The sequence below is a fragment of the Hyperolius riggenbachi genome, chromosome 1, assembly GCF_040937935.1.
Source record: "Hyperolius riggenbachi isolate aHypRig1 chromosome 1, aHypRig1.pri, whole genome shotgun sequence".
NCBI lineage: Eukaryota > Metazoa > Chordata > Amphibia > Anura > Hyperoliidae > Hyperolius > Hyperolius riggenbachi.
In genome coordinates, this window is record NC_090646.1 from 595,584,198 (window position 1) to 595,605,809 (window position 21,612).

Below are 21,612 nucleotides of genomic sequence, written 5' to 3' on the forward strand. Positions count from 1 at the left end.
TCCTTTAAATGCTCCTCAATAGGTAGAAACAATTCAACAAGCTGAGGCAATGAAGCAGAAGGGCAAAGCTATTAGTATGCAAAGGCTGCACACGCCAATGTAATCAAGTGGATCTCATTCCAATGACACAGCACATATTGCAGAATCGGCTATGTATCAGGATCACAAGCCTGCGTGAACAGGGCTATAGACTTTTTGAAAGATGAAATGATTCACATGTACATGTATTTCAGAGTGTTTTTCTAGAATGCAGTGGTTAGTACCTATCAAAAGTGGTCTGTACCTGCAGACCAGTCATATTACCCACTCTGACCACCGTTCACTGCCTACAGTGGGCATACAAGCGTCAACACTGTCTATGGAGCAGTGGAAGAAAGAAGGCCTGGTCTGCAGACTCAATTCAATTGCACATATTTTGGAAGTGGTGGAGAAATAAGTCCAATCCAGAAAGGTCACCCTGAACAGCAGACAGGATGTGCTGCTAAAATGTTGGTGCCAGATAGCCCAGAAAACCTTCGGAGGTCTTGTGTTGTGGAGTCCATGTCTCAATTGCTCAGAGCTACTTTGGCAGCACAAAGCAGATCAATACTAGGCATGATAATGTTTCATCAATTCGATATGAAAATTTAGCTTACCTCCAACTAGACACCTTTCTGGGTTTGTGATTTCATCACTAGTGAAGTGTAGTCCGGTGCTAGTTTTCTTAAGTTTGCCAGCTGTCCGTAAGCTAGGAGCAGTCCATTCCTAGCCTAGACTCTTTGTTACCTGAATACACATCTTTAGGCCTAGGACCCACTAGCAGCGCTTTTTTAAGCGCTTGTGATTTTTAAAGCTCTTGTCAATGCAATACTATGGGGGATTTTTTTTTTGTTTTTAAATCACATCCCTCAATTGGGATCACACCCATAGCATTACATTAGCAAGAGCTTTTCAAATCACAAGCGCTTAAAAAAGGCTTAAGGTGCGTACACACATGCGACTATAGTCGTTTGTAACGATCGTTCCCCGATCTTTACCAACGACGATCGTTACAAAAAACGAACCACCGACTATTAAGGCAAACGACGAACGAGCCAAATCGCTACAAAAGAAAGTTCTGTCTCGGCGGATTTTAACCAACGACAATCGTTTGCAAAAGTAGTACATCGTTGGAAATGATCGTTCGTACTAGGCTTGACATGCGCATTTCACTATTTCTCCATGGAACTTCTCATTTTTATGCGCAGGCGCAATAGTTGCTTTCTGTGATGTAACGTTCGTTCTAACGATCAGATCGTTACACACATTTTAAAACTACCTTTACTTAGGTCGTTCTTTCATCAATTAAAAGTTCGTTCGTCGTTCTTAACGAACGATCGTTGTCGCATGTGTGTACGTAGCATTAGTAACGTACTGCTAGTGGGTTCCAGGCCTTAGGGCTCTTTCACATCTGAGCCCGTTTTCTGCTGTTTAACGCAAAGTCAATACTTTGCGTTAACCAAGGTATAATGAAAGTCCATAGACTTTCATTTTACCATTCACATCCGACGCTGCATTTTTGTGCGTTGCGGTTCAACACACCCAGGAGCTTTTAATCATTGGGAGCCAGCGTTTTCCCGTAGGGTGAATTAATAACTACCGCCACTGATTGCGTCGCATGCGACATCCCAACGACACGCCGCAGGCCATAACGCGTGCAGGAGAACGGCTCCTGCATGCGTTGTCAGATGTGAAAGAAGCCTAAGGCCTCGTTCACATCATTCAGCGCAGATGGCTGCGCGATTGGAACGCAACGCAATCTGTGCTACTATGCGCTGTGCTGCGGATCCCATTCACTACAGTGAATCTGATCTGCGCTGTGATTCCCGAAAAAGCATGCAGCAGTGCGATACTGCATCGCACTATTGTGCAGCGCATATGTTGGGAATGTTAGTAGGTCTGTCTATGCCCTTCTACAGTTTGCGTGCCACACACTATGCGCGCTGCCAAAGTGCATACAGCGGTGCGCATAGTCTGAACGAGCCCTAACTGATAAATGTCCGGATTTCCTCCGCCTCACGATCTGGGGAGATTCCCTGTAGTAGTGGCGAAACATCTAGAATACAAAAAAGGTGTCTATTTTTGTTTTCTAAAAAGACATTGATAAATCAGAAACCTCACAGATGTATTGCAGTTAGTGCAGTTTGCCTTTAACCTTTTGCAGCTATAATAAAAGCAGAAAAGGACTGAGTCACACTGTGTGTAATGTAATAGGGTGGGAGTTTGGTTTGTAGAAGAGGAAGTTCTGTCAGACAGTCTGGCAGAGATGAACACGCAGTGTACCGTCATGTGGCAACAGTGATTGTACAGCAACATAGGGAAAAAAGAAGAGTATAGAAATGTGCCTGTCTGGATTTTTAAATGTAACCCAGTCAGTTATTTCCTTACAATGACCTCAGGTTTTAGCTTCCTATTCTATTGCACACTATTTCGCTTTATCAGTTCTCTAAAGGTGCCCGTACATCAGATTATGTATGGGCAGATCGACCAAGAGACAGATCTCCCTCTTATCGAATCTGGCCGCAAGTGAACAAAACGCCTCCTTACTAAGATGATATGAAAAACAGAAGTTTGCCTTCTTAAAACAGAAGGTATTTGTAATGATTCAGGTTGGAGTGAGCTCTGAGCTGTCCCACAATGCATCACTGCTAAATATGCAAAGCATCTCTTTGTTGACCCTGATAGCTAAACACGCCTCCTGAACCGCTGGAATGCAATGATGTGTCAGCTTGTTAATAGTACAGAGCCAAACTAATCCAACATGCATACAGACTCTTTCAGACTGCTTGGTCCTCATCAGTGCATGGCGTGGATTAATATGGCTCTATGGGGTAGGACTTGAAACACCCAGTTACAGATTTCTCAGCAAGCTCATAGTGAACCAGAACACCTAGGAGTGTATAAGGGCTGAAAGAGACCAAAAATCCTCCTTACTAAGCAGTTGCTTGACTCAAACTAAAGTCGAAAGCTCGTCATGACAACCAGGCAACTGGCATTGTTTATAAGGGGATAAAAATGGCAGCTTCTGTGTTTCTCTCACTTCAGGGTCCCTTTAACTCCCAGCATACTATGCAGTGTAACAACAACAAGCCTACCTTCACTGTAACACAGGAGTCCCCAAACGTTTTCGGTCAAGGACCAGGTCAACATACTTAAGACTGCTGGGGGGAAAGGTAACTTGCCCCCCCCCCCCTCCCAGCACACTAGGCCCCCTAGATGGCTGCCAGGCCCCTTCCCAAAAGTCACACGATGTTATTATGTGTCCATGATATTCCCCCAAATCATTGTTGGAGTCCTTATTATTCCCTTTCTCTTTTACCTTACGATTGAAGAATGTACACATAGCAGTCTTATCTAATCCAGACAGGAGACAGCACGGTGCTCTATGCACTGGACTTCTTCTCTTCCTCAGAAGGAGGGCAAGACACCTGGGGGCGGGGGGGGGGGGGTTCTTTCAGCTTCTATGGAAGTGCCAGCCCTGAACATCCATTGTATAGACCAGTGAAGGCTAACCTTGGCACTCCAGCTGTGACAGAACTACAAATCCCATTATGCCTCCCCGAATTATGCTTAGAGCTGTCAGAGTATTGCAATGCCTTATGGGACTTGTAGTTCCACCACAGCTGGAGTGCCAAGGTTAGCCAGCCCATCACTGGTATAGACAATGTGAGAAGAGTGGAAGATTGGACCAAGTAACAATATATGTATATTGGGAGAACCTTAAAGAGACTCCGTAACAAAAATTGCATCCTGTTTTTTATCATCCTACAAGTTCCAAAAGCTATTCTAATGTGTTCTGGCTTACTGCAGCACGTTCTACTATCACCATCTCTGTAATAAATCAACTTATCTCTCTCTTGTCAGACTTGTCAGCCTGTGTCTGGAAGGCTGCCAAGCAGAGCCGGGACAAGGTCCTTCGGCACCCAAGGCTGAGACAGCAAAGTGCGCCCCTCCATCCCTCCCACCCCAGCTGTCACACACTGATTGCTATTAGACTAAGGGTGTCCCAGGGCCCCCAACATCCCCAACACCTTAATCTCTAGTTATCTGGCTTGCAGTCACTGCTATGTATGCCCTCTTCTTATTTCTTTGTGCTTCAAACACAATTAGGAATGACAGCTGAATGAATTGTGCGCCCCCTCCTACACTGCGCCCTGAGGCTGGAGCCTCTTCAGCCTCTGCCTCGGCCCGGCCCTGCTGCCAAGTTCTTCAGTGTTGGGGTTCTGCTATGAACTCCCCCTCCAGGCCCCTCTCTGCACACTGCCTGTGTGTTATTTAGATTAGGGCAGCTTCTCTCTTCTCTCTTATCTTTTACAAGCTGGATAAATCGTCCTCTGCGCTGGCTGGGCTTTCACATACTGAGGAATTACATACAGGCAGAGCTGTCTGCACTCTGCAGGAAGAAACAGCCTGACACTTCAGTGGAAGATAGCTGCAGGGGGAAAGAAACACACAAATGATCTCTTGAGATTCAAAAGGAAGGCTGTATACAGCCTGATTGTGTATGGATGTATTTTCTATGTGTGGACATACTGTACATCAACCTACTTCCTGTTTTGGTGGCCATTTTGTTTGTTTATAAACAAACTTTTTAAAACTGTTTTTAACCACTTTTAATGCGGCGAGGAGCGGCGAAATTGTGACAGAGGTTAATAGGAGATGTCCCCTAACGCACTGGTATGTTTACTTTTGTGCGATTTTAACAATACAGATTCTCTTTAATGCAACCATCATTTAATACTTTACACCCACATTTACATTACCTGATAGAGCAAGCAGAATTAGGTGAGGTAAGAAATAGTTTGTATTTTGCGGCCTTCCTCCAAATTGCATGTTGGTTAGTAAATTTAGGTCCGCTGTAGGCAACACCCTGTTACAAATGACTGTAACTGGTCTTTGTTATCTACTGGTTACTTGTGCTGTGTAGAGGGAATATATAGTACTGTATACTGTATATGTTTCATTTGTGTATCATCCTTGTAATTAGTTGTTTGTTGTCTTCCCCAACTAGGAAGTGTTTTTCCTGCTGATTTGCGTGGTCTGTGAAGTGAAATTATAACAGAGCCAAACGGTAGATTTACTAGTGGGAGTTGGGAAGGAAGGACATCCTGTTATATGTTTACTTCTATATGATTAAAGAAGACATGACCTGAGAGGAATGTGGGGGTAAACATTTGTATCCCCTTAAAAGAAATGCCAGTTTCAGTACTATTTGAAGAGATTTGCCACAGTTCAGGCCTCTTCGTCAGGCATGTTGTGCAAACACTGACATTTCTCATGCTTTACAGGCATTTCATTGAAGTAATAACTGATCGCTTTGGCATCCATGTGTAACACAACATTTTTACATTATTTATGTTTCCAAATGTTTGCTCTATTAACCAAATAAGTAGAAAGTTCATGTCCACATCTGCCTGTGAGCAGGGTGTAACAATAGACCCTGCAAGGGATGAAGCCACCAGGGGCCCCTTCCTGAGAGACTGACACCTAAGGGCAGGGAGAGAAAAAACTTTCTTCTCTCTGCACAATTGTTCTAATGACTGCATCCGCTCAGCAACTGATAATGAATCATGCAAAGTTTTGTAGACAGTCCCTATTCAGTGTGCTGTGGGAGGGGGGCCCATCCAAAGTTTTGCAGGGGGGCCCAGTAATTTCTAGTTATGCCCCTGCCTGTGAGGTGATACCATCTATAGCCAGAATGCTTTATGACATGTAAATTGATTCTGTCTTCTGACAGCCACCTCACAGCAAGCTGTGGACTATATATATATATATTTATTTAATCGTACATTGTAGATACTTTGTAAGGAGGAACTGTAGTGAAAATAATGTAATAAATACAATTTTTGTGTGTGATTTTAAATAACTGCAAATGTAAAAAAAAAAAAAAAAAATGATTTGAAAGGACAAATCAGAATTAAATTCGCTAATCGCAATCACAATCGCTGGCAAAAAAGCTTACACTTTCTAAAATTGCTACCAAAATCATTGGAAGACATGAAATCGCTTATAAAACGCCAATTAAAAACATTAGTGATTGCGATAGTGATTTGTGACTTGTAGTGGGTTCCAAACCTAACATTTGCTCAAGTGATAATATCTTTGCTACATAAGTGTGTGAGGGGGCAGGGGGGTCATGGTGAGGTGACCACACCTGCTATATGACTCTTGGTAGATGGATCTCCTGGGATCAGTGTGGGTGGAGGGGATGTGAACGTTGAACTGCCTAGGGATGGTCAGCGAGATGAAAATTATTTCGAGTTGATGCAATATTGTGCAAATTTTGTATGCAAATTTATGCAGCTTGAAAATGAATCAATCAAATCCTGCTGAGTGTTATTAAAATTCGATTGGTCCATTTTCAAGCTGCATAAATTTACATACAGAATTTGCATAATTCTGCATCAACTCAACATTATTTGCATCTCATTGACCATCTCTAGAACTGCTTACAACATGGGGACATTTTTTCTTGTAGCTGGTAAGAGGGACTCATTTTATAATTTTAATTTTATAATTGTCATGTATACATAAATATGAATATACAGTATAATTATTATGATGTGGTAGTTATAATATTTATATATATATATATCCTGATCCTTTTATCTATTTATGGCATCAATATTTTTACTACCCCACGCCTCCTAAGTCTGGCCATACACTGGTCAATGTTGCCAAAAGATCGATCACTCTCAGATCGTAGACTGAGCAAAGAGGGATCTATCTGATTGAATCACTCCACACACTGCACATACATTTTCTTAGATTTCAGGCTCAGCATTAAATCTATAAAAAAAATCTATCTAACCACAGCATTGCACTGTTTGATGTAGTGCAATGCTATGGCCCGGCGATCTGCGATGATCTATCGAAATCTTCTGTCTGGTACAAGCAATCTATTTGGGGCAAAAATTGATCGATCAATCATGCCAGCATGTTGGGGCATGATTTCTAGCAGATTCGATCAAATCATCGAATCGGCTGGATATCTACAGGAAAAATCAGCCAGTGTATGGCCAGCTTTATAGGCCTTTTGATTGTTTTGAATGGCAATATTATTTGTTCCAGATGTTCAAATAAATCATTTTTATTTATATACAGTATAACATATTGGGGTGCAGCAGTATTCAGTGCCTTCTACTCTCACATTACATGGACCACTTTAAGGGGTAACTTCCCTGTACAAAACTGCTTATTTTTGCAATATTTATAAACTATTTAGTCAATATTTGTCCATTAAAGATCTTCCTTCAACCCTGATTTACATTCTTAAAGGACTTGCGAGGCCAAAATCCGGCCCCCAAATGTAAAAAAAAGTTATCTACCTGTATGACTTTCTAAGGCACGGAGGACGCCGTCCGCGCCCTCCGTGCCGTTCCGCCGGGTCCCCGCCTCTCAATATGACCCCGAATGGCTCCCGACCCCACGGCCAGGGTCGGGCTCTGCTGCCTGTATAAAGATGGCCGCCGACCCTGGCCGCGGCTGCGCACTCCGCATGGCCGCTACTGCGGCTGCGCAGCACTAGGGCCAACCCCCCGATCCACGCAACAGGCTGTTTCCTGTAGCGTGGATCGGGGGGTTGGCCCTAGTGCTGCGCAGCCGCAGTAGCGGCCATGCGGAGTGCGCAGCCGCGGCCAGGGTCGGCGGCCATCTTTATACAGGCAGCAGAGCCCGACCCTGGCCGTGGGGTCAGGAGCCATTCGGGGTCGTATTGAGAGGCGGGGACCCGGCGGAACGGCACGGAGGGCGCGGATGGCGTCCTCCGTGCCTTAGAAAGTCATACAGGTAGATAACTTTTTTTACATTTGGGGGCCGGATATTGGCCTCGGAAGTCCTTTAAAGGACCACTATCGTGAAAAATTTAAATATTTAAAACACGTTAACACATACAAATAAGAAATAGGTTTCTTGCAGAGTACAGTGGGTTGCAAAAGTATTCAGCCCACTTGAAGTTTTCCACATTTTGTCACATTACTGCCACAAACATGCATCAATTATATTGGAATTCCACGTGATAGACCAATACAAAGTGGTGTACACGTGAGAAGTGGAACGAAAATCATACATGATTCCAAACATTTTTTACAAATAAATAACTGCAAAGTGGGGTGTGCATAATTATTCGGCCCCCTGAGTCATTACTTTGTAGAACCACCTTTTGCTGCAATTACAACTGCCAGTCTTTTAGGGTATGTCTCTACCAGCTTTGCACATCTAGAGACTGAAATCCTTGCTGTAACGATTGTGGAATCGTCTCCGTGGTCAGCGCACCAGACGTGCGCTGACACGGCGGATTTCCTCCACAAGCGTATAAATTTGCAGGAACCCAGCAGTGGGTGCAATGCACCTGCAGAGGGAAATTCCTGTCGGCAGGTGGAGCTGTGGAGTGCAGAGGAACAGCTCCTCTGCCCCACCACACACGCCAGACAGGAATCATACGAAGGGAAGAACCGTAATCGCAAGAGAAGCGATTGAGAGTGAGCACAGAGACAGATTGTGCATGTGTGCATAAAACTAGTCGCCAACCCGCGACTGTGCACACATCACAGCAGATACGAAGCAGGAACGCGATCGCGAGAGGTGCGATCGCCAGACGTGACACAAGGCTACAACAAGGCGGACACGAGAGTAGCAAAGGCACAGCAAATCATACAATGAGGAGATACGGAAAATAACAAACGCTAGCTAACCGCGAACACCGCACTCATTCGCAACAGTGCACGCGGTTATGCGCGGTCTCCACGTGATAAGCACAATAGAGACAAGCACGCCTAACTAACCATCGACAGACAAACATGAAACAGAGGACGCGAACGCTTGCTTAACGGTTACCTCACCGAGCCTCCAGCAAGCGTCCGTAGCAGACAAGACAGGCACACGAAAACAGGGAAAAGCGAGAGATATGATCCACAGCACTAGCGAAAGTGGCTAGCGCGATCCAGGAAGCCAGAACAGCACTAGCAGAACAGAAGGATCCACAGCACTAGCGAAAAGTGGCCAGTGCGATCCCAGGAGACAGAAAGAAGGATCCACAGCGCTAGCGAAAAGTGGCTAGCGCGATCCCAGGAGACAGAACAGAAGGATCCACAGCGCTAGCGAAAAGTGGCTAGCGCAATCCCAGGAGACAGAACAGAAGGATCCACAGCGCTAGCGAAAAGTGGCTAGCGCGATCCCAGGAGACAGAACAGAAGAGATAGCTGGTAGCAACCGCTGCACCAGCTATACTCCAAGAACAGAGATCAGAACCATTTCCTGTCGACCACCGCTGGGACAGGACAACAGCAACAGAACAAAAAAACAGATAAACAATCCTAACTGCACTTAGGGAATCTGCCTAGCACAGTTTCCAGGAATTACTCTAAGCTGATCTTCAAACCAAGAGCATGGCTGACACTCTCCAGAGTGTTTCACAGGAAGACTCCTTATGACCAGCGAAGCATTGTGGGAAAGACATAGTACTTATAGTACACGCCTCCAATGAATGTGGCCAGGCAATTTGCATGACAACGTATGCAAATTCCTCTGCAAGCACAAGCTGCAAAACTGACAGAAGCTCTTCTTTCCAGAGTCCTGCAGCATGCAAACCTACACAATGGTCAGAAAGCAGCCTGCCTGCACAGGCAGCTGAGCAAATGATCACACTTGCCCATTCTTCTTTGCAAAACAGATCCAGCTCAGTCAGATTAGATGAACAGCGTTTGTGAACAGCAGGTTTCAGATCTTGCCACAGATTCTCGATTGGATTTAGATCTGGACTTTGACTGGGCCATTCTAACACATATGGGCCTGATTCACAAAGCGGTGCAAAGTGTTTGCACGCCTGTGAAAAGCCCTTTATCACGCCTAAACTCAGTTTAGGCGTGATAAAATGAAACTCGCCCAAAATTCCCGCACGGTGCAGTGCGCGCGATGCGCCTATTAAACCCTATGGGCGCTGCGCACGGAATTGCGTGGGACTTTGCGCGCGATAACCAGCACAAAACGGTGCTAACTCAGCGGTGCAAAGGTTATCACGCCTAAAGTCTTTTAGGCGTGATAACTGAGTTATCACCGCTTTGTGAATCAGGCCCCTATATATGTTTTGTTTTAAACCATTCCATCGTCGCCCTGGCTTTATGTTTAGGGTCATTGTCCTGCTGGAAGGTGAACCTCCGCCCCAGTCTCAAGTCTTTTGCAGTCTCCAAGAGGTTTTCTTCCAAGAATTCCCTGTATTTGGCTCCATCCATCTTCTCATCAACTCTGACCAGCTTCCCTGTCCCTGCTGAAGAGAAGCACCCCCAGAGCATGATGCTGCCACCACCATATTTGACAGTGGGGATGGTGTGTTCAGAGAGATGTGCAGTGTTAGTTTTCCGTCACACATAGCGTTTAGCATTTTGGCCAAAATGTTCCATTTTGGTCTCATCTGACCAGAGCACCTTCTTCCACATGTTTGCTGTGTCCCCCACATGGCTTGTGGCAAACTGCAAACGGGACTTCTTATGCTTTTCAGTTAACAATGGCTTGCTTCTTGCCACTCTTCCATAAAGGCCAACTTTGTGCAGTGCACGACCAGGGCCGGCCTTAGGTTTCACAGCGCCCTGAGCGAAGCCAGATTTTGGCGCCCCCCCCCCCCCCCATTCATCCTCTTCACACACACACACCCATGCACGCACGCGAACACACACACACACACACACACACACACCCATATGCAATTCACCTTTTCTCTAGCGTTATCTCCTAGTAAATTTTCATCTTCGCTTTAAAATAACTTCAGCATTTTATAATTTAAAAAGTACTTAATAGTTGTTGAAAAAGTGGCTTGATTGATGGTGGCGCTCCTGCAAGCGCACTAGAGGAGACAGCGGAACCCCTTGCTGGCAACTGCGAGCGAAGATGCGGCGTAGGACATGTTGGCTGCAAGGGGCTGGAGGAAGCCCCCGGGTAAGTATTAGGGGGCAGCATTTTAAACTTGATAATTCCTTAAAGTGTATGTAGGCAGATTGCACCCCCCCCCCTCTTTAGCGTGTATAGTTATACCCCCCTTTAGCATTGGGTAGATCCCCTTTTAGTGTAGATAAGCAGATTACTCCCCCCCCCCCCCCCATATAGACATATCCCCCTTTTAGCATTAGTAGATCCCCTTTAGTGTAGATAAGAGCAGTTCCCCACCCCTGTATTGGCATAAACCCCTGATTGGCAGATCCCCTTAGTGTAGATAAAAGTAGATAAGAGCAGATTCCCCCCCCCCCCCTCTGTATATAGGCATAACCCCCTCATTGGCAGATCCCTTAGTGTAGATAAAAGTAGATAAGAGCAGATTCCCATATCATCTCCCCCCCCCTGTATATAGGCACATTCCCCCTTCACTTACTGTGCAGTCACAGTGTACCAGCCAGAAGAAGATGGCCAGTCCAGGACCAGGAGGAGTGTCTGTGTCTCTCACTCCGTCACTGAATGTGAAAAGCAGATGTGCTGGCTGCCTATGCGCAGCTCCGGTCCAGGACCAGTGTAGCCTGTGATGGGAGGGGCGGCGCTACTGTCTCACTTCAAGATAGAGGCAGTAGCAGCCGCCAGTCGCTTCCTGGTCTTCGCCCCCATCACCCCCAGCGGCACCAGGGGGCGTAGCTCGGCTATGCGTACCTGCCCTCAAGCCGCAGCCAGATCGTGGACGTTACGTGACGTCACAGACCCGGCGCCCGGCTGCAAGACAGGTAGATGCGGCCAGATGAACTGCGTGTATGGCGCCTACCTAGAAGCCGGCGCCCTGTGCGACCGCTCCGGTCGCACAGGTCAAAGGCCGGCCCTGTGCACGACTAATAGTTGTCCTATGGACAGATTTCCCCACCTGAGCTGAAGATCTCTGTAGCTCGTCCTGAGTCACCATGGGCCTCTTGACTGCATTTCTGATCAGCACTCTCCTTGTTCGCCTGTAAATTTAGGTGGACGGCCTTTTCTTGGTAGGTTTACAGTTGTGCCATACCCCTTCCATTTCTGAATGATCGCTTGAATAGTGCTCCATGGGATGTTCAAGGCTTTGGAAACCTTTTTGTAGCCTAAGCCTGCTTTAAATTTCTCAATAACTTGATCCCTGACCTGTCTGGTGTGTTCTTTGGACTTCATGGTGTTGTTGCTCCCAATATTCTCTTAGACAACCTCTGAGGCCGTCACAGAGCAGCTGTATTTGTACTGACATTAGATTACACACAGGTGCATTCTATTTAGTCATTAGCACTCATCAGGCAATGTCTATAGGCAACTGACTGCACTCAGATCAAAGGGGGCCGAATAATTATGCACACACCACTTTGCAGTTATTTATTTGTAAAAATTGTTTGGAATCATGTATGATTTTCGTTCCACTTCACACGTGTACACCACTTTGTGTTGGTCTTTCATGTGGCATTCCAATAAAATTGATTCTTGCTTGTTGGAGTAATGTGACAAAATGTAGAAATTTCAAGGGGGTCGAATACTTTTGCAAGCCACTGTAAATGAGCCATAAATTACTTTTCTCCTATATTCCTATTCCTTACAGTAGGTAGAAGTCTTTCAGAACCGACTGGTTTTGGGCTAGTCTATCTCTTCATGGGGGATTCTCAGCATGGCCTTTATTCTTTATAAAGACATTCCCTGAAAAGCATTTATACAAATATGCTGGCCAGCCTGCCTGCCCGCCTGTTGCACGCTTTTTTGGCATTTGGATGGTGCAACTGCCATTTACTACATGCTTTTAAAAATAAATTAAAACCCTGAGAATCACCCATGAGGAGATGAGCTAGTCCAAAACCTGATGGTTCTGTCAGACTTTTACTACCTACTGTAAGTGACAGCAACATAGGAGAAAAGTCATTTATGGCTCATTTTATTCTGGAAGAAACATAATTCTTATTTGTATGTTTTATACATGTATTTAAAATGTTGTGATTTTCACGAAAGTAGTCCTTTAAACGACAGCCTCACGCCCATTGGCGGGAACGCGGCGGCTCCCACAGGACCGCGTAATGTAAATTGGCGTGAAGTCCTGGGGGCGGAGATTGCAGGGGATGGCGCAGGCTAATGTGGCCGGATCTCTCAGGATCCTAGCAATGCCCTTGGGTAATACAGTAATATATAGATATAAGATGTGTTTCTGGCACTGAAACCAGGATAATGAAGGTACAAATTGGTGAGCTAAATAATTATATTCTACTATGTGTTATTATAGTTCCTTTTTAAGTTGGACCTGAACTCTTGCACTGGACAGAAGGAAAACAAAGAAAAATGCATCCAGTATGCATTTAGAGAGTTTAGCCTGCCTAATTCACCCTCATCTGTGTCTAATCACAAATGTAATTTGATCTGTCAGCTGACTGTCTCAGCAGAGCTAATTTGAAAACACAGGATGTTAACCCTATGTCTGCTTCCATGAAAGCAGGAAGTAAACACACTGCAGATTTATTGCAGGATTTGTATCAGCTGTAACAAAGAAGTGTTTTTCTTTGAAGCTTATTATGCTGATGCGTATCTTTTAGAGCAGAGAGGAAATTCTGAGTTCAGGTCCGCTTTAATGCTACAATATCCAGCAACATTCTAGAGAATTAGGCGGTTCCAACTTTGTAGCAACACTTCCAGTGAGATTTTTTCTGTTTAAGCATGACTGACCATGATGCTGTGGACAAAAGAAACAGCGTATCAAGTTTGGTGTATAAGAAATAAGAATATGACTGGCCTGCACAAAGCTTACACAGACTTTACTGAATACTTCAGGGATGAATCGGATTAGTGCATGGGGTGAGGTAATCCGAGTTCAAGTTAATGGAGATTTAAAATGAGCTTTAAAGGGATACTGTAGGGGGGTCGGGGGAAAATGAGCTGAACTTACCCGGAGCTTCTAATGGTCCCCCGCAGACATCCTGTGCCCGCGCAGCCGCTTACCGATGCTCCGGCCCCGCCTCCAGTTCACTTCTGGAATTTCTGACTTTAAAGTCAGAAAACCACTGCGCCTGCGTTGCCCTGTCCTCGATCCCGCTGATGTCATCAAGAGCGCACAGCGCAGGCCCAGTATGGTCTGTGTCTGCGCAGTACACTCCTGGTGACATCAGCGGGAGCGAGGACATGGCAACGCAGGCGCAGTGGTTTTCTGACTTTAAAGTCAGAAATTCCAGAAGTGAACCGGAGGCGGGGCCGGAGCATTGGGGAGTGGCTGCGCGGGCACAGGATGCCTGCGGGGGACCATTATAAGCCCCGGGTAAGTTCAGCTCATTTTTCCCCTACCCCCTACAGTGTCCCTTTAAACTATAAATCCTCCAAATAACTGATTGCAAAATACCAGCTCGTGGGTAAGTAATAAATGCAGAAATCTGGAATGGGATGTTATGAAACAGAAATAACGGACATCATTCATAGGTGTCACAACATGAAATGCTTTGCTGACTCGCACACATTTTAGCAGCGCTAAACAGGAAGCCCAGATTGCAACCACAGACATGTGACCCCTGTTGCCTCAGTAGATGAGGGAAACCAGCACACAACATGAACTCACAGCCCCAAACTGCTGAATGTCAATGTGCTATATGTGGAGACTCCAGCTATGCTGTCGTACATTGCTGGAGAAATGCTTCCTAGTAAACTTCAATACAGCTAAAGAGGAACTGTAACCAGAGGTGCCTGGCTCTTCTATTTGACCACATATGCTATTACTCTGTTGTTATTGCCTGATGAAGTGGGATCAAACCTGGGAAACGCGTTGCACGCGTTGAATCACAGTTTCACTATTTTATTGATTTAACATTGACCAGGAAAGGCCTTACTTTCTCTAATCAAGTGGGTGAGAGTTTGAGGGCTTCCATGGGGAAAGGATGTGGAAGATCAGTTGGTGCCTTAGTTTTGATATTATTATTATTATTATTATTATTTATTAGATTTATATAGCGCCAACATATTACGCAGCGCTGTACAATAAATAGGCTTACAGACAATGATAACAGGGTTGACAGAACAATACAGGTAACAGACCATAGATACAACAATACAGGTAATAGCAATAAGATACACAACACAATGCAGATAATAGTACAATGCCAGATCATAAACTGGAATGGTAGTGGTAAAAAATTACTAGTTCCAAATTCTGGGTAAAGTGCACACAGTCAAGTATGATACACAAGGGAAGAGGGCCCTGCCAAAGGCTTACAATCTATACAGTTACTGATTTTTGCCTGGATTGACTCTCTGCCTGCACCGCATACATTTGAAATCAGTGCCGGTAGACTTGGGCGCAGGATACAGCCGGTATATGGCTGATCCTGCTGCTGCACAAGTCCAGGCCGTTTTAATTACTATTCCCCCTCCAGGCCGCCATGGATAGTGGGGGAATTATATAATTCAGCTTCCAGTGATTGCTGGTAGTGATGGGAAGTCAGGATGTTTTCAAGGTTTTGGATCGGATCATTGAAAAGATCCGGATCTTTGAACCAAATCATTTGAATCATTTTACAAGGGAAGCAGACTGGGGTGAAATAACTAGCAGGACAAGACTGTCCATAAACTGTACATTCTGTTCAAGCCTGGCTGCTAGTATAGCAAGCTATGTCAACTTCACTGATATATTTTACTTTTAGTTCTGTTTTAAGACATGCTATGTAGACTCGTGCAGGATGATAAGATAACCTTTACCCACCTAAAGAGAGGTTTAGCAAGCAAGGGGCCTTATCCCCTCCAGAGTTAACATTTTATAGCTTGCCCCAGGAACGGATCTAGACCAAGCTGCGCCTGGAGCAAGGTCAGGTTTTGGCGCCTAAACTGCCATTCCCCATCCAAATTTTGCCGCCCTTTTAAGAATTCAACAAACTGTGCCTGGGGCAAGATACCCGCTTGCCCCCCCCCCTAGCCTGCCCATCTGATTCTCCCTGAGCATGCTGGGTATTCTGTAAATTTGAGCTTTATTGCTTTATTTACCACCAAAGCAACAGGTGTGGCTGTCTGGCTGAGAAGAGGGTCTTTTAAAATGGATTCCAGAAAACAAAGTAATATACAAGTTCATTTTGAGGATGCTGCCAATAATAAAGCAAAATGCAAAAAGTTATTTTCAAGCCAAGGAAGATCAACTTCAAATTTTAAAAGGCATCTGGCAAACCACCATCCGACAGAAGTCCTAACCCAAATTAGACAAGAGGACCCTGCCGAATCAAGATCAGATCTATGCTACTTGTCACCTACTGCCTGTCACTGTTTGTCATCTCCTGCCTGTATTACTTATTTTTATTTATTTATTCAAGTATTTATATAGCTCCAACATATTACGCACCGCTGTGCAGAGTATATTGTCTTGTCACTTAACCAATGGCGTCGCTAGGGCCTTTGATCCGGGGCACCTCCCAGAATCTGTTGCCATGCTGTCCCGGATTGATTGAGCGGTAGGAGGGGGCACTAGGCGTAGTGGCAGGGGGAGCGGGCAGTTCAAAACTTACCTTCCGTTCGGATCGATGCAGGCACAGCTTCCATGTGCTTCCGACTTCCTCCCACCGGTGTCCGTCGCCTTGGTTACAGCGTACCCTGTGATGACGCACAGGGGGTGCTGTTACCAATGCGAGCTACGCCGGAGGAGGAAGTCGGAAGGAGCTAGAGGCTGTGTCTGTAGCGATTGGAGGTGAGTTTGTAACTGCCCGCTCCCCCCAGCTGCTCCGCCCAGTGCCCCTTACTCCCGCCTCCCTGGGTGAAGCTACCTATCTAATCTATACTGGGGGAAGCTGCCTATCTAATCTATACTGGGGAAAGCTGCCTATCTCATCTATACTGTGGAAGCTGCCTATCTAATCTATACTGGGGACAACTGCCTATCTAATGTATACTGGGAAAGCTATCTATCTAACCTATACTGGGTGAAGCTGCCTATCTAACCTATACTGGGTGAAGCTGCCTAGTGCCTATCTAATCTATACGGGGGAAGCTACCTATCTAATCTACACTGGGGGCAGCTACCTATCTAACATACGCTGGCGGAAGCTACCTATCTAATCTACACTGGGGGCAGCTACCTATCTAACCTACGCTGGGGAAAACTACCTATCTAACCTACGCTGGGGGAAGCTACCTATCTAATCTACACTGGAGGCAGCTACCTATCTAACCTACGCTGGGGAAAGCTACCTATCTAACCTACGCTGGGGGAAGCTACCTATCTAATCTACACTGGGGGCAATTATCTATCTAACCTACGCTGGCGGAAGCTACCTATCTAACCTACGCTGGGGGAAGCTACCTATCTAACCTACACTGGGTGCAGCTTCCTATCTAACCTACGCTGGGGGAAGCTACCTATCTAATCTACACTGGGGGCAGCTACCTATCTCACCTACGCTGGGGGAAGCTACCTATCTAATCTACACTGGGGGCAGCTACCTATCTAACCTACGCTGGCAGAAGCTACCTATCTAACCTACGCTGGGGGAAGCTACCTATCTAACCTACGCTGGGGGCAGCTACCTACCTAACCTACGCTGGTGGAAGCTACCTATCTAATCTACACTGGGGGCAGCTACCTATCTAACCTACGCTGGCGGAAGCTACCTATCTAACCTACGCTGTGGGAAGCTACCTATCTAACCTATACCAGCCAGCCGAAGACAAGACAGAAGCCAGGTGAGGGGCTTATATATGTGAAATGCTGCCTATTGAATATGTTTAGGTTATGCCACTGCTATGTTCATGCACATTTGGCCCCACCTTTGACCACGCCCCCTTTACGCTGCATAACCATGCCCATTTTTTGCCGCTGCCTCATTCCCTCTTGGTGCCCAGGGGTGCCCCGGATCTCACAGGAACCTAGAACTGCCCCTGCACTTACTACAAATCACAATGGACCGCCACTCACTTACTATATAATCGCTTTATGGTGGCCATGGTTGCACATTTTACCCACTCTGGATGTTTGCTTTTGGGGGGAATATTTTCCCACCATGGTATCTGATGGAAGTAAAGAGTTGGTGGCAGATTGATCACTGGCTCTTATGAGGTAATGAGGTGTGAGGAGCAGGAAAGCTGGTTCCCTCCAGTACAGACCTTCATTCACGTGTGCGGTATGACCGGATCTAGTAAGGCCTCTCCAGAGATCCAGAAGTCAGCGCAGCTCATTAATGGCTGATTTGCCAAAAATTCAGGAACTGCTTAGTAGGAAGCCAGGTGTGTCATAAACGGCTCCACTCATCCAATTCATGAGCTGTTCTCCTTCTTACCGTCTTGTAATTGGAATGAAAGTATTAAGTCTAGACCTGGACACACACACTTGAACAGCCTGTATCAACAGTCTGTAATGTTGCACAATCTGTTAACTGTACATTATATTGGGCTGTACTGTAATCTATGGGTTTTTTTTTCATCCAATTATATTGACATAACACAAAAAAAAAAAATCACATAAAACAAAAACACCAACAAGAAAAAAAAAAGAGAAAATGCCCTCACTGGTCTTATAGGCATACGAAAGGAAAAGCTAATAGAAATGGGGGCAATTCCAGACGCTAAGGGCGATACCTGAAAGATTGACACAGTACACCACTTATCAATGCTGCGCTGTGAATTCCTTCCCCCCTTTCTTTCTTTTTTTCTCCTCCCCCCTACGATTGACGGAATTATGTCAAAAGTGTTAGTCATTGAAACCTGATAGTGGTAGCCGCTACTATAACTGCTAAATGGCCGTGCCGCAGCAAATTTTACATTTTGCGCTTAGCAAGTAACACTTAAGAGGGGAAAAACAAAACAAAAAAAAATCTATGTATTTTAATTAGTATTGCTCAGTGTCATTCTATTTTATTTAACTGGTTGCGGACCATGTGGCTTGGGCCCCTGAAAGCGGACCTTAACTCAGAACTTCCTCTCTGCTCTAAAGGATAAGCAACAGCATAAAAACCTTTACAGAAAAACATTTCCTTGTTACAGCTTATAGAGCTCCGTAAAGAGACTCTGAGATGAAGAAAATGGCTGTTTTTTACTTACACGGGGCTTCCTCCAGCCCCATAAGCATGGATGCATCCCTCTCCGTCCTCCCATGTGCCTCCCGCAGTCCGCCCGGAATACTCTGTTCAGCCGCAATAAAACACTGGTACGAGGCTCAGTCAGGCTCAGTCTGACTGAGTGACGTCACCCGGGGCCTTCTGCTCTTGCGCATAAGGTCCATGCATGCACAGAAGGCCCCCTGCTGACGTCACTAAACCGCATACCGTAGAAGATTGCGGCTTAACTGAGGACAGCGGGAGGATGGCGAGGGACACATCCATGCTTATGGAGCTAGAGGAAGCACGGGTAAGTAAAAAAAAGGCCCCTTTCTTCATCTCTGGGCCTCTTTAAGAGATGCTGTATTATTACTTCCTGGTTTGCTGACAGCGCAGAAAGGGTTAACCTCCTGTGTTTACATATTAGCTCTCCACTTGGCAAAGATGGCAGCTGGGAGCTTAAATTGCTCTAGCTCACTACTTGCTGAGAATGGAGAATTAGACAGGCTGTTCTCTTTAAACACATGCAGGGTGGATTTCTCTGTGTTCTCCTTCTCTCCTGTGCAAGAGTTCAGGTCTGCTTTAAGGACAAGAGCCCTTTTTTCATTTTTTCCTTTGTGATCAATGTGATTAGCTTACACTGATCACAGGTCAATGAAATAAGCTCCTGCCCATGATACGGAGCTCATAGCACTTTAGACAGGTGAATTTATTGCCAACGGGGATGTGCGATGGTGTCCCATGTGATGGAGCTGGTGTAGTAAAAACAACGCCACATCAGGCTTAAGCAGCCAAAAGCGCAGAATCATTTTTTCTACAGGTGGTCCCGAGGTAGTTAAATACCCCTTTCTCATTGCCGGCCCTTGCTGCAGTATGCTGTGTTGAGTATTTAACAAATAAATCCTAAATACATTTGAATTAGATCTTCAAGCAGCTTTAGAGGGGTTATCAGTGGTGTAGCAATATAGGATGCAGAGGTTGTGACTGCAACATGGCCCCTGACATGATAGCGAGCCAGGTCATTTCAGTGCCCACCCAGTGCTGCACTTCACCAGATTGGGGCGCTGCCATAGGCCTTAGTATTAATTACGTCTATAGCGGTACAGCCCGAATTACAAAAACAACCAAACACCATACTTCAGGTGACAGCAATAGCAGGAGCCCGAATTACGTGGCCAAAGGAAGAATGAGGTCATTAGTAGAGCTTTAAAGTGGATCCGAGGTGAACTTTTACTCATTGCATAATTGTGTTCCTTTCCTATTGTTTATAGGGCATTCCTCAAGTCAAATACTTTTTTGTTTAAATACTCTAATTCCCTATAAACTAAATAAGCCACGCCCACAGGTTTTCAGAGAGCCTTGGCAGTAGCAAGGGCTCATGGGAGCTCAGTCTGGGCAGGAGGAGGGGGACGTGTTACTAGCCATTGATTTCAGAGGCAGAGGGGAGGAGTTTTTTTTTTTCAAAGGCTGAGTGCCCAAGATACAGATAAGCCTGCATCTGTGTAATGTTTACAAACAACATGGCTGCTGTCATTGTATCACAGGAAGACATAATCATATTCTATTGAAGCTGTATGTAGCTACATTTGCTGTGTAAACCATCTAAACTTTAGATAAGATATATAGACAAGTTACTTGTTATAGTTAGTTTTTCATCTCGGATCCACTTTAAGTGAGCAACTGTGATCTCCCACAATGCATCATTAGTGAATATGCAAATTATCTCTTAATGGATCTCTTGGATAGTGTAATGGTTAAGGGCTCTGTCTCTGACACAGGAGACCTGGGTTCAAATCTCGGCTCTGCCTGTTCAGTAAGCCAGCACCTATTTCAGTAAGGAGTTTCATGGGCAAGTCTCCTTAACACTGCTACTGCCTACTGAGTGCGCTCTAGTGGCTGCCTCGCAAGCGCTTTGAGTCCGACAGGAGAAAGGCGCTATACAAATACTGCCATTATTATTATTAATGCCCCTGAAGCCAGGCTTACATCTGGAGCCACTGGTGTATAGCAAGCCTATAACTTTTGTAAATTAACAGGCGCCACAACAACTCAACATGCAGACAGCCTGTCAAAACCAGACACTTCCATTAAGCCCCACCTACACTATGGGACATTGCAGCGATCCGGCGGCTCGATTAGCCGCCGGATCGCCTCTTCCGTGTGCCCGCCGCGTCCCCGCTCCCCGCGCGTGCGCCGCATTCGAGTCCCCGCCGGCACCGCTTATCTTCCGCTCGATTCCCTGACATTGTCCCCTCGCAGGGAGCGAGCAGGGAATCGGCGGTGCGGAGATCCGTCCTGTCGGATCTTATCAATCGAGCCGCATCAGCGGCTCGATTGATAAGGAGCATCGCGGCCGCATCTACTCGTGTAGATGCGGCTTAACACATGTGCCTGCTAAGTAATGTCACTCCAGTAAGGATGTATTAGAGATCATGATTCATTTGCAGCGTAGTGTGTGTGTGTTTCACATGTAAACCATAGTGTGTAAATACAGTAAGCAGATTGCCGCTTGTCAGCTCTGTGTGATCAGCGTTACCCCATTCTAAGGTCTGTTCAGTGACTGACACATGACTGATGCAACAGACAAGATCTAGTGGCTGCTAACTGAAGGGTCGCATTCCACTGTTATGAAGAGAAA

The 21,612-nt window shown here is 45.6% G+C and overlaps 1 protein-coding gene across 2 annotated transcripts in view; it reads left to right on the forward strand.

Moving 5' to 3' along the window:
• The window catches only part of LOC137528104 (chondroitin sulfate proteoglycan 4-like), a 157,990-nt gene that overhangs the window by 91,595 nt on the left and 44,783 nt on the right, over positions 1–21,612 (forward strand). Inside the window, exon 10 of one of the 2 annotated variants that reach the window (XM_068249402.1) lies at positions 5,030–5,108. The exons of the other annotated variant lie outside the window; for it this stretch is intronic. Coding sequence (XP_068105503.1) covers positions 5,030–5,064 — 35 coding nt within the window. The 3' untranslated portion in view covers positions 5,065–5,108. Of the gene's footprint in view, positions 1–5,029; positions 5,109–21,612 lie in introns of those variants that run through there. 2 annotated transcript variants of the gene reach the window in all.